At 35.5% G+C, this 13,602-nt stretch overlaps 1 protein-coding gene across 1 annotated transcript in view; it reads right to left on the reverse strand.

Annotated features, from left to right (window-relative positions):
• uqcc1 (ubiquinol-cytochrome c reductase complex assembly factor 1) overlaps positions 1–13,262 on the reverse strand; it is a 29,687-nt gene extending 16,425 nt beyond the window's left edge. Inside the window, exons 1-6 of the mRNA XM_067373375.1 lie at positions 13,050–13,262; positions 12,457–12,567; positions 11,292–11,399; positions 9,207–9,279; positions 8,805–8,862; positions 7,018–7,126 (exon numbers count right to left, since the gene is read on the reverse strand). Coding sequence (XP_067229476.1) covers positions 7,018–7,126; positions 8,805–8,862; positions 9,207–9,279; positions 11,292–11,399; positions 12,457–12,567; positions 13,050–13,124 — 534 coding nt within the window. The 5' untranslated portion in view covers positions 13,125–13,262. The remainder of the gene's footprint in view (positions 1–7,017; positions 7,127–8,804; positions 8,863–9,206; positions 9,280–11,291; positions 11,400–12,456; positions 12,568–13,049) is intronic.
• Between the last annotated feature and the right edge of the window lie 340 nt (positions 13,263–13,602).

Consider the following 13,602-nt stretch of genomic DNA (forward strand, 5'->3'; position numbering starts at 1 on the left):
CATGTGTAATGTTAACCAATTTACTCTGCAGAAGAACAAGAACACAAGTGAAAGAGAGACTGTGATGGAAAATGAGGTCACTTTTGTACGGTGCCACTTGATGGCCGCTGCCAGGCCTGAGGGGTCAAATGTCTTCAGTCCCGAACGTACCTTTAGCCAAAATGCACACCACACCATTCAAAATCACGTCGCACCAACTTACATGCTCCAAAAAACTATAGCCAACTTCATACTGTCCCTGTATGAGTTCTTGTTTTTAATATTTATGACAGGATATAGTTAAGTAACACCACACAAGAAAGAATGCTGTTTTACCAAATATCAGCATGTTTGCAAATGTGATACTGATTTTATACAACAGTTCAATAAAGAAGTAGTTAATGTTACGAGATGTATATTATTAGAATATTGTTGCTTTTGCTCCATTTTGCCAACAAAAATTGTTCCAAACAAATCCACAATAGAATGTGCGGATAGTGGTAGACAGAGTGTGTTTAGAAATAGACTATTAAAGGTGCCATCGAACTGAAAATTGAATATACCTCAGCATAGTTAAATAACAGTTCAGTACATGGAAATGACATACAGTGAATCTCAAAATCTCATTTGTTTAAAAGACCTCCGAAGAACAGGCGAATCTCAACATAACATCTGCTACGTAACAGTCGGGATCATTAATATGTACAACCCCAATATTTGCATATGCCAGCCCATGTTCCCAACATTATGAAAGGCATTAGACAAGGGCAGAAAGTCTGGATGTGCACAGCTGAATCATCAGACTAGGTAAGCAAGCAAGAACAATAGCGAAAAATGGCAGATGGAGCAATAATAACTGACATGATCCATGATATTTTTAGTGATATTTGTAAATTTTCTTTCTAAATGTTTTGTTAGCATGTTGCTAATGTACTATTAAATGTGGTTAAAGTTACCATCGTTTATTACTGTATTCACAGAGACAAGAGCCATCACTATTTTCATTATTAAACACTTGCAGTCTGTGTAATTCATAAACACAACTTCATTCTTTATAAATCTCTCCAACAGTGTAGCTTTAGCCATTAGCCACGGAGCACTATCAAACTCATTCAGAATCAAATGTTAACATCCAAATAAATACCATACTTACGCGATTAGACATATTGCATGACAAACACTTTGTAAAGATCCATTTTGAGGGTTATATTAGCTGTGTGAACTTTGTTTATGCAATGATAGATTCGAGAGCTCTGGGGGGGGGCAGAGAGCGCGAGCATTTAAAGGGGGCGCAGCCCTGAATCGGCACATTTCTAATTATGCCCCAAAAGAGGCAGTTAAAAAATTATTTAAAAAAAAATCTATGGGGTATTTTGAGCTGAAACTTCACAGACACATTCAGGGGACACCTTAGACTTATATTACATCTTGTAAAAAAACGTTCAATGGCACCTTTAAGAGTAAAATAAGAGATAACTGTTAAATATAACAGAGATAATAAAGTTATTGCAGTCGCATTGCATGAGCGGGGCTCTGCCGGTTTCTTTGCAACGGGCCTCCGAATTGCAAGGGCCGTCTCCTTCATACACATGTTGGAAGCGAGCTGCTGGGCGAAGTGACAAGTCAAAAGTCAAACGCCTTTTCCATTTCACACACATTTAATTTCATATAATATGTGAATGAGTTCTGATCAGCAGAGTTTAACATAATTGATGACTGAACATGTTTATTTAAGAGCTTGCTTATGAGCCAATTGCAACTCTAGGAATATAGGCATAAATGGGCCATTTGGAGGAAAGGATGCCATGTGTGTCAGAAAATGTCAAAAACAAAATCATTAAATAAAAAGAAAAAAAAATCCTACACACTGCTTTAGCTTATAAGGAATTCAATATTTAAATACTGAAAATACTTAATCAAATATTAAAAACAGCAAGTGTCTTGGCCATGCAACCTTATGGGAGATCAAATACTTTGTTTTCATTTTAAGAGGTTTTATTTTTAGCCATTAAAGTTACCCAGCAAAGAAATGTGTGGTTATCTTTTTTCCCTTTTACCTATTACCTATTCCTTCCTTTTACCTATTTAGAAATCTAAAGGAAGCTGATGAATGCAATTAATACATTTTCCACATGCTCCTTTTCATTTTACTCATAAATCATGTCATGTCATTTACTAGAACAACACATTTACAGGCTCTACATGGGTACACCAACTTTTAACAAATAAAAGAAAAAAAAAAAATAACCCTGCCATTTTGGTTCATGACATAAAATGAGTTTGACATTCCTAGCTAGGGGGCAATTTTAGGAGCCCAAATTTCATCTGGCCCTTCATTTTAGGCTTATTATTAATATATTCGCTGCAATTCCAATGTTAAATTGATAATAAGCTTGTAAAATCTTACTGGCTGAACAGAGCACCTGAAAAATGAGAGGATTATATTAAGAGCCCTCGTGAGAAAATAGAGATTTTTGATTTATGGGCTCTGGGAGAGGGGGAAAAGTGACATTATGGAAAAAGTCATTGCACAGCATGGCATAAGAGAGGTGCTGAGTTCATTAAACACACACACACACTCACAAAAGTAGACATTTAAAGTGTTTTTAAGTGCACTTACTCTGATGCTCACCATCTTTCTCACACACAAGTCTCATAAAGACTTCTTACGCAGTACCATGGGAAGAGAGGCCAATCACATTAAAAAGTCTTTTCACACTAATATACTTAACCCAGGGATAATGTCAATTTTCAAACCCAAATGTATGGTTCACTCAAAAATGATAATTCTGATCTATGATCATTTACTCACGCTCATTTCTAGTTTATGGTTCTTTCATGATACTTTCACAGTGGTTTTGCATCTTACTTGATACATAAAAAGTCCTCAGTCCAATTCTTTTGTACGGAAAAGCCACCCAGCGCATTAATAAAAATCTCTCCTTTTGTGCTCCACAGAAGAATTTAAGTCATGCAGTTTTGGAATGACATAAATGATGAGATTTTTCATATTTGGGTGAACTATTGCTTTAAGACTGTGACTCCAAAATCCTCAACAGCACACGTTTTGGATGCCTCCCTAATCTGACACATCCATTTCAGGTCTTGGAGGCGCTACTAAGAAGCTGATGAGTTGAATCAGGTGTGTTTGATTAGGGAGATGTACAAAATGTACAGTGTACTTCTGGCGCACCAGGACCAGAGTTGGGACACACTGCTTCAAGACAAACAAGCTTTACATGCCGACATTTTCACAGATGGACAAGCAGTTATAAATAAAGCTGCATGTACATTGTGTTCATCATGTTCTGTATTGCATTAGCTCTATATTAGTTGTTAATCAACTTGTTAATTAGTTGGCTGGATATTTAGTCGACTAATCAGAATTTCCATTTGTCCAATATGATTTCAGAATTTTCATTTTTCCAAAAGTTGGACTAATTTTTACTTCAGACAGTAAAACACAATGCTAATTGGCAGGAAAATATAATAATAATAATAATAATAATAATAATGTTGGTCAAAGATGTACAAATTAGCATGTATGGCCATAGAAACTGCTTAGAAATGGATGAATTTAAATGCCAATTAAAACACACACAAACACATATATACACTATATATAACTTATAAGCTCATGAAGCACTCAAAAAAATTTTTTTTAAGTCTATATAAACTAGTCGACCTCACAAATCAGTCAGTAACCTGACTACCCAGGGTTGGCTACCCTTACTAACCCCGAGTTGACATCAAATAAAAAGCTCAACAAACCAACCATGCAATGTACCAGAACAAAACTAAACAAAGTACAACAACTAGTTTGCTAAGACAGAACTTTGTTACTGTAGACAATTTAAATTAAATTAACTATTTAAATTTGGATCTTTCACTGAAAACAAAGCTGTCTCTATCCTCAAGTCTAAGCCATAAAACCTAAGAGCTGTTCCCTCGGATAAATAAACTACTCGACGACTCAAAACTGCTAATACTCTAACTGACAGTCAAACAAATTCTGTCGACGGCTGGCTCGCATCCAGCCCTCGCATGCGCTGGCATATCCATAAGGCTGTGATGACTGATTAGCCGCAGCTGGTTTGATCTAGTTCATGTTAACTAGTTTACAGGGTTATGCAATACATGATCCATAGGCCGGACCACTGCTATATGTTAAGTGCTGTATATGCTATATCTATATAGAGCAGATCTGGACCAAAATGCACATATCTGGGAATACTATTTCAGTCCTACCATTAAGATTACGACGGAAGGTAGAAGAGATGGTGTGTGTGTGTGTTGGGGGGTGGGGGGTGTCAACAAAGAGAAGTGCGGGGAAAGAGAGAGAGATTTCTGTTTTCACAGCTGGGCTGAAGTCTTGTTCCCACCCTTTCTGACAGCAGTTCCCCTAAGGCGCCTTGCGTTGGCTTCCTCTCAAACACACACACATTTATGCACACACTCGGCGCAGCAGAAGCATGTCATCTTTACTGACCTCGCAGAGATTTAAACACCTTTTGCTACTCCGCTGGACAGCGCTCAGCTCAAAATGCCTCCACAGTCTGTAGAGCATAGTAATTACATCCTAAAGTCTGAGGGTGTGTGTGTGTGTGTGTGTGAGTCAGGCAGTATATCACTGTATATCATTATAATTTCAACATTTCTCAACATATCAAAACAACAGACCTGATCATCAGCCATGTCACATGCTAAAATATTTGGGGGAGAAATATATGTTGTTTAAAAAGCAGAACTTAGTACTTGATTCATGAGACCTAGAGCTGATAGGCTCCAATTTCAAACAGTATTTGGCAAGTGAAATAGTCTGAATGCCATTGCATTAGATATATCAAACTAAATGGCATCTGGAAACAAATGATGTAGGATCTTTTCTCGTTACTAACATCCATCAGTTAGTCTTTTGTTTTTCTTAATCAACTGGTGTTTTGGTGAATTTTAGTGGATGTATTGTCAAGTTCACGCAGGTGAACGACAGGTGTAGTTCATCACATTAACTTTGAACATGCTCCACAAACGTTTAGCAACCACCAAAGTGTGTCACAATCATTTTAGGCTTCATTTTTAGGCAAGGCAAGGAAAGGCAATTTTATTCGTATAGCAAATTTCACACACAATGGTAATTCAAATTGCTTTACATAAAGAAGAACCAAATACATAAGAATAAAAATGGAATGCATACGAAATAAAAATAACAGTAAAAACAGAGAATACCACTATCTGGATGGAAGATTTAGGAAGTTTCAGGGAGTTTTTTGATGTCCGTCAGAGCGGATCTAAATGGATCTATCCATCAGAGTGGATCTAAATGGATCTTCCTCACGCTGGAGGGATAACTGTAAAAATATTTTATTTGTCAGGTAGCTGTGCGTTTAAACAGTACCCTTACAGACAAATCTTCCTGGACTAACCCTATCCAGAGCTCCATCCAGGGATAACTCTACTTAACTTTGTTGTCCGTCAGAGCGGATCTAACCAAATCACTACAGTTTTATTATGTATAATGTCTTTTTGTGACATATTTTGCTTGAAAACTGTATATGCACATCTGTATCTTGTATCTAATGCATTTCATATTCACATACACTGCCATTCAAAAGTTTGGGGTCTGTAAATTTTATGTTTTTGAAAGAAGCCTCGCCAAGGCTGCATTTATTGGATCAAAAATTCAGTAAAAACAGTAATACTGTGAAATATTATTACAATTTAAAATAACTCTTTTCTATTGTAATATGAATAATGTAATTTATTCCTGAGATGGCAAAGCTGAATTTTCAGCATCATTACTCCAGTCTTCAGAGTCAAATGATCCTTCAGAAATCATTCTAATATGCTGATCTTACTAATCCTAAAACTTTTGAATGGTAGTGTATCTATATAAACGAATAATTAAATGTCCACTTCAAAATACACTCAAAAATATTTTAAAATAAATTAAAATGTTTAAAGGGTTAGTTCACCCAAAAATTAAAATTCTGTCATTAATTACTCACCCTCATGTCGTTCCACACCCATAAGACCTTCGTTCATCTTCAGAACACAAATTAAGATATTTTTGATAAAATCCGATGGCTCAGTGAGGCCTCCATTGCCAGCAAGATAATTAACACTTTCAATGCCCAGAAAGTTACAAAACACATATTTAAAACAGTTCGTGTGACTACAGTGGTTCAACCTTAATGTTATGAAGCGACAAGAATACTTTGTGTGCAAAAAAAACAAAAACAAAATAACGACTTTATTCCACAATATCTAGTGATGGGCGATTTCAAAACACTGCTTCATGAAGCTTTGAAGCTTTACAAATGTTTTGTTTTGAATCAGTGGTTCAGAGCGTGTATCAAACTGCCAAAGTCATGCCCCCCTAGCAGTGAACCATTGAAATTTTTAAACACTTATGACGTAACAAAGCCTCGTTTACTGAAATCACATGACTTTGACAGTTTGATACTCTCCAAACCACTGATTCAAAACAAAAGATTCGTAAAGCTTCATGAAGCAGTGTTTTGAAATCACTAATCACTAGATATTGATGAATAAAGCCGTTATTTTGTTTTCTGGTGCACAAAAAGTATTCTCGTTGCATTAGGACATTAAGGTTGAACCACTGTAGTCACATGAACTGTTTTAAATATGTCTTTAGTAGCTTTCTGTGCATCTGAAAGTGTAAACTATCTTGCTGCCAATGGAGGCCTCACTGAGCCATCAGATTTTATCAAAAATATCTTAATTTGTGTTCCGAAGATGAACAAAGGTCTTACGGGTGTGGAACGACATGAGGGCGAGTAATTAATGACAGAAATTTTATTTTTGGGTGAACTAACCCTTTAAGATCTATTGACATGATTTTGTAACTGACACTTTCATTGGTCATCTTTAACCTTAAAATGGTAAAATATCGGCTATTAAATAATCAAGCTGACAGATGTCGGTCTATCACTATTGTGGATGGCCAACACAAAAAGCTAATACTAAAAGGCAAGGTGTTTCAAAGGAGGCAATTGAATGAAATGCATATATACTTACTCCCATAATCTTGCTCCTCTGCTCCACATCCTCCCACATGGAGTGGACGATGTAACGGCACATGTACTTCCCAGCTCTGCCTTCCTGCCGCATCCGGACCAGACACATCCTGTCAGAGAAGAGCAGAGCAGAACGCTGACTCAAGACAGCCTGACAAGCTGAATGCCTGGGTTACGCCATGCTCTGTCAGGATCTGCGTAACCAGGAAACTTCAGAGATCAGCCAGACAACATACTCACATAAAGGAAACGTCTGGGTTAAATAGACAGCATCTGTGGCCTGATGTTGATTACCACAGAAACTCTTTTTTTTTTACAAACTGAGGGAAGAATCGAAATTATTTTCTGTGGCACTTGATTTAGCATTGGTTTTCCCCCATTTTTACATTTGAGAGTCATTGCTTTATGAATACTGTAGGTGATAAGAAGGTGTGAGTGCATGCGTATGCATGAATGAACAACTGGCACCGTTCGGTGCTTTCTCAGTCCATGTTTCTCCGCACAAACATCAATGCGGATGCATGGCTGCACGCACATAAACTAAGTGCCATTAACTGGAAGTGTACAGAGTGATGGCTCCAAACTACCACCATTAATCATAAGTCTCGTTCTGATGACATCACACATTACATTTTTTTTTTTTTTCATAAGATCAGCCAAACCGGTACATTAGCATAGGTGCCTTTGATGAGGATGATAATGGGTTAAAAAGATGGGTCAAACTTTAGTTTAGTTTCCAATTCTCTCTATTAACCAATGATTAACTATGAATTTTACCTCAATAAACTCCTAATTACTGCTTATTAATAGTTAGTAAGGTAGTTGTTAAGTTTAGGTATTGGGTAGGATTAAGGGATGTAGAATATGGTCATGCAGAATAAGACATTAATCTGTGCTTTATAAGTACTAATAAATAGCCAATATCCTAGTAATATGCATGATAATAAACTACATAATAGTGAGAAAGTGTTACCAAAAGATTAATTAAATACTTCAAAAGACATTAGTAATAACACCCACACTGAATATCTGGGATTCAAACTCTAACTGAAAACCCGGAAATAAAGTTTTAGGATTTTGGAACATTTTTAAACAACTGTAGAATGACAGAAATGTGTGATATAAAGTCAGATATAAAATAGCAATTCTGACTTTTTTTGCAATTGCGAATCTATATCACACAATTCTGACTTTATAACTCGCAACTGTGAGAAAAAAAGAATTGTGAGATATGAACTTGCTATTGTGAGAAAAAAAAAAGTCAGAATTGTAAGATAAAAAGTCCCAATTACCTTTTTTATTTTTTATTTCATGGCAGAATCAAGCTTCGATACTACTCAAATAAGCCAAGGCAAAAGATAAAGTTAACAAAAAACAAACTGGATTTGGCTAAATTAAGACATTCTGGCAAACTTAAAAATTAGGAAAAATTGCAGATATAAAGTAAATTGCCCAAATTAAGAAATTCTGGCAGACCTAAAAAGTAGGAAAAACTGCAGAGAAAAAAGGATAAAAAGGTATAATAATAGTTTCACAAACACATAAAATAAATTGGAATCTGGTGAAAAAAAATAAGACTTGATTTGCTTGCTTTGTGTTACTAAATTTCAAGTTAGTATGCAAGTATGTTTGTACTCTTCAGAATGAATAGGTCTAGTGAAACACCACTTGCAATTCACCTACTAGATGAATATTAATCAGCTCAATGACATGAATAACCAATCAAGGATTTGGAATTTGCATGACGCAATGTCGCAGTTCTAACCAAAACTGTGTCCAAAAACTCACCAAACGTGGAGCTGTGCCACCAAGAACCAGGAGTTGAGCGTGTCGGGGAGAGAGCATTCTGGGAGAAAGAGAGGGAGTAGAAGACATCATAAGGGGGAACAAGAAAACACAACATGTAGCCAAACCAATGCAAACTTGGGCTCCGATTCCAAAACCGCTATTGGGTTTACACCTGTTTTTTCCTCAGCTAAAGAAAACAACATAACACAGCTGTAAAGTGCCACATAAATCTTTCAGGTGCTGCTGAAAAGGTCCCTTTACGCTCATTTCAACATTTCGGATAAAGTGAGGGGTGTTTAGGAGCTCTTCAAAAAATTTAAATGAGCATGACATAAGACTCATAAGGCCATAATACGGTCTGAGTGCAAAAAAACTAAAAGATTCAGACACAAAAATACTTACTTTCAAAAAATTCATCATAGTTGATTCTTTCTACACAGCATGTGTACATCCGCAAGGCAGCTATCTTAATTTTCTGCAAAAGAAGAGAGACATTTGTGACAAACATGATCAAAAAGGCACTCAACCCAGTGTGATCAAAAGCAGAAACTGATGAAATTGGCCAAGACATCACATTTTCAGTCCGGTCTACCATGCGCCCCAAAATGAAGCAGACATGCTGAAGTTTTAGACAGCCGTGATGCTGATGACTCTAACATGGAAGGTCATCTCGGATTTCACAAAGTGTGGCCCCTGCTTTTGAAAACAAAACAGGTAGCGGTACGAGATGAAGTCATCATTCCAGCAGCAAAACTCCATAGTGTCCACTTCACTGTTGAGTCGTTTGAGGGGTTACGGGAAATGCAACCAAAGACAGTGACAGTAAACTACTAAATTCAACTGAATGTGTGAAAAATCTGGTTGATGATTTCTTTGTTATTCTCAAGAAAACATGTTCATATTTAACCCCAAAATGAAAATTTTATACATCATAAAAATATGCCTATTTTTTGCATATTTTAATTTAAAAATTAACCCTATTTTTAAAAACTATTAAATGCTTTTGCATTGTGACATTCTTTTCAGGATGATTAAGCACAATTTCCAGTATTTGTCTAATACAAATCATTATTCTAAATGGTGAATCTTGTTATATTACTCTCATTACTGGAATAAAACAATGCATTTTGTTTTTATCAGCATACACATACACTCTAAAAAATTATGTGTTGGAGTAATTACAACCTTGAGTTAATTTACGTTGAACCAACAAACTACGCTGAGTTAGAGGAACTTAATTTGTAGCATAAACACACATTTTTAAGTTGATTACTCAAAAAAAATAATAATTTCAAATTTTAATTTCAACATTTATTCTCCTTATCCAGTCCTATGCAAATCATGTTGTGAACTAGAAATCCACTGCCTAATTTCTGAAGTTATCAAGACAATTCCATTAAGTTACTACAACCCTTTTTTTTTTCTTTTTTTTTTTTAAAAAGCTAATTAACATCGACATTTGAGTTTAAATTACAGACGAGATTAAGTTGATGTAATGATCAACATGAATATGTCAACAGAACACTACAAAATAATGTTTGCAACTTAAGTGGTTTAGTTAAAACAATAAATTATAATTTTTAACTTGCAACCATGCATTTATTTAAATTGTTGTAACAGTTCCCCTGAAATACTTTTTAAAGTGTACTTTACAATTTAAGTGACATATCATTAATTTTTTCCAGATTCCAGTAATACAATCAAGATTATTTTGCTGTAATAAGAAAATAATGGGGCAAAATGCAAAAAATGTTGATAACAATTATCTTTAAGCAAAATATAAATGTATTTATTTCTCTTGATTTTGCCGTGAAATATAACCTGGACACATGTTCTAGGGATGCACCATTAGTATTCTTTTTGCCCGATAACAATTTTAACAAACAATATTGGCTGATTCCGATATTGACATTTGTCAGTTTCTCACTTATATGAACTTTTGTTGTTAATATAGATTTCTGTTTTGATCATGTTTTAAATTAGCTAAATTCAGAAACACATACATTAAGGTATATTAGCTAGTGTATTGCTGCATTAAATGATCAAATCATTTTCATGGAACATGGTTTGGATCTATTTAACATTCAACAGGCCAGCATTATAAGACCATCACAAAGTAAGATAAAAAAATAAAAAATACAAATAAGACAACATAATAACCTTCAGAAGTTATTTTTGCCATCAAATATTTCTTATTAACAAGATTAACTCATATTTGACTGTGTCTCTTTAATAAATAGAAACACATTATACAACTCAGTGACTTCTCACAGTTTGTTATATCAGCCTTTTTCATGCTGATGGTTTTAAACTGATCAAAAACTGGCCGATAAAACTGGCCGCCCGATACATCGGTGCATCTGTAGTAAGTTCTGTGAAATTTACACATCAAATTTTATGGAAAACTTTGAAAAAATGATGAAATATCAAAAGGGGAATGTTTAAAAGGAGACTGTTTGGTAACACTAGATGAGGAGATTTATTTACCCATTTGTTGTATTTGAGGGGTCCAGTGAAGCCCATGGCCTCAATCAGTTTGGTGAAGGCCCCCACCTCTTCATCTGTAGTCTGTGGGGTCTCTTTAACAGTACGCAGCTTGAAACAGAACACGGAAACACATCTGACATTAGAGCTATATAAAACATTGACATAAACACACGGGCATCTGGCAAAGTGACCGCATAAAGACAATACAAAACAATACTTTCTCAGTTACAAGACCAACTGAAGTTGCATTTTGAAGGATCTCTAGGGTTTTTGTGTTTTAATATTGACAAATAGCCATTATTGTGCCAAATCCTTCAACAGTTCCTGTTTAAGATCAGACTTTCACAATTTCCCTGTAAATCTCAACTCAACCCAGGGAATCTTTATGGAGGCACTGCAGTGAAAATATTCGGCTAATTCCCTCAAGCCACCACTCTGGACGCAATAAAACCTTCCCCAATGTATTTCTCACAGGAATTTTATGTTTTACTGCTATGATTGGGAATACTAGTAAACTAGTAGAAGTTTAGTAGACTATAATCAGCACCTGCCCTTTGGGCTCATATAGGGAGGAAATGATTATTGCCAACATATAGCAGTCAAATGTTTGTAGAAAAATATCAACTCTGTCTATACATCTTTTCATTTTTTTTTAAAAAACAAAACAAAACAAACATAATTCCCATATTACTTCCATTTGTGTGATTCCGCAGTTTTGATGACTTAACTATCATTATAAAATATGGAAAATAGTACTAATAAAGAAATAGTATGCCCTAGTTTCTCAGACAGGGCTTAGATTAAGCCAGAATTATGCCTTAGTTCAATTAGGAATTAAATTAGTAGCTTTTATAAATGTGCCTTAGAACATTAGTGCATGCATCTTGAGGCAAAACAATGGCACTGACATATTTTAAGAAATGCCAGTGCAGGTTGCTTTAAGTTAAAACAACTCAAACATGCATTTTATTCTGGGACTATTCTTAAATTACTGTAATTATGTAGGCTACTTTGTTTTATTAACCCACCTAGGTATGATTTGAGATTCTATTGCTTAAAAAAAAAAGTTTTCAGAGATCAGAATTGATCCCATTAGCTGATTCGAAACTGGATTACTTAGCCTGAGAAAGAACTGTAAACTGAGATTGTAAAAGGCGACACAGACCTCACTTGTGCTGTGAAGAGCTCGACATTGCGAGTGATTGGGGAAGAAAGCATCCGCTGTTATCCGGCAAGCCACCAAAGCCCTGGACTGACACACATCTTGCTCAATAACCTAGGAAGCAAGAATATCTTAACAAGAGCTTTCCATTTTCAATCTAGCTTGAAAGAAAGAGGTTTTGACGACTGCTTATCCCTAAATTGTCTTAATATGACTAATAAACCAACTGATCAAGAGGAGTACATGTTTGCAAATGGAAAACTGCATAGTTAGTTTATGAATCAGGTTTAAAAAGAATAATGGCAATGCACTGATGATAATAATAATTACAAGACGTTCTTAAATATATATTATTTTACACATATATTACTTATATTTACAATATTTATACATAATGCCTCGTCTGGTGTAGTAGAAATAGGTTATGTCAGACCCACAGTTGTCCATCATGTTGCAAAATGTAAATAATAACTCCAAACAACATTATAATGTCAGTCTTAGTATGTAGATGAATACAAAGTTTTAAAGGACACCAATATAAACCACTTAAGTGATGTTATTGTCTTTTTATATATATATTTGTTTCTATAAATTACCTTTCCGAGGACAGATCTCGATGCTGAAGCGTTTAGTAACTGTCTGACGGCGGACTGCAGCGGTCGCCGATACATGATTCTGCTAAAGTCACAATAATAGAGTATTACTGTAACTATAAAGCAGGAATCAGAGATTGATATTCTAACACGTTTTGTAACTGTTTGTTTTTGTCCCTCCCCTTTTACTGCAATGTCAAAGATTCTGTCCCGCCCTTAAAGCGGTCCGTGTGGAAATCAGAGCTGTGGAATTCAGCGCAGTGGATTATAGTTCCGCTGATGGAGGATCCATGTGAGGGTTTGTAAAATTAGTTGCCACTTGGCAGTAACGCCCGGAGGTGTAAAGAGTACCTGAAAGCCATACTTGAGTAAAAGTACTGAAACTTTGCATCGAAAATGACTTCACTACAAGCAGAGGTGTAAAGAGTACCTGAAAACCATAATTGAGTAAAAGTACTGATACCTTACATCGAAAATGACTCCACTACAAGTTACAAGTAACCAATTCCAATATGACTTGAGTAAAAGTCTTAAAGTATCTGATTTTAACAGTACT

The sequence above is a fragment of the Chanodichthys erythropterus genome, chromosome 21 (genome assembly GCF_024489055.1).
Source record: "Chanodichthys erythropterus isolate Z2021 chromosome 21, ASM2448905v1, whole genome shotgun sequence".
In the NCBI taxonomy this organism is placed as follows: domain Eukaryota; kingdom Metazoa; phylum Chordata; class Actinopteri; order Cypriniformes; family Xenocyprididae; genus Chanodichthys; species Chanodichthys erythropterus.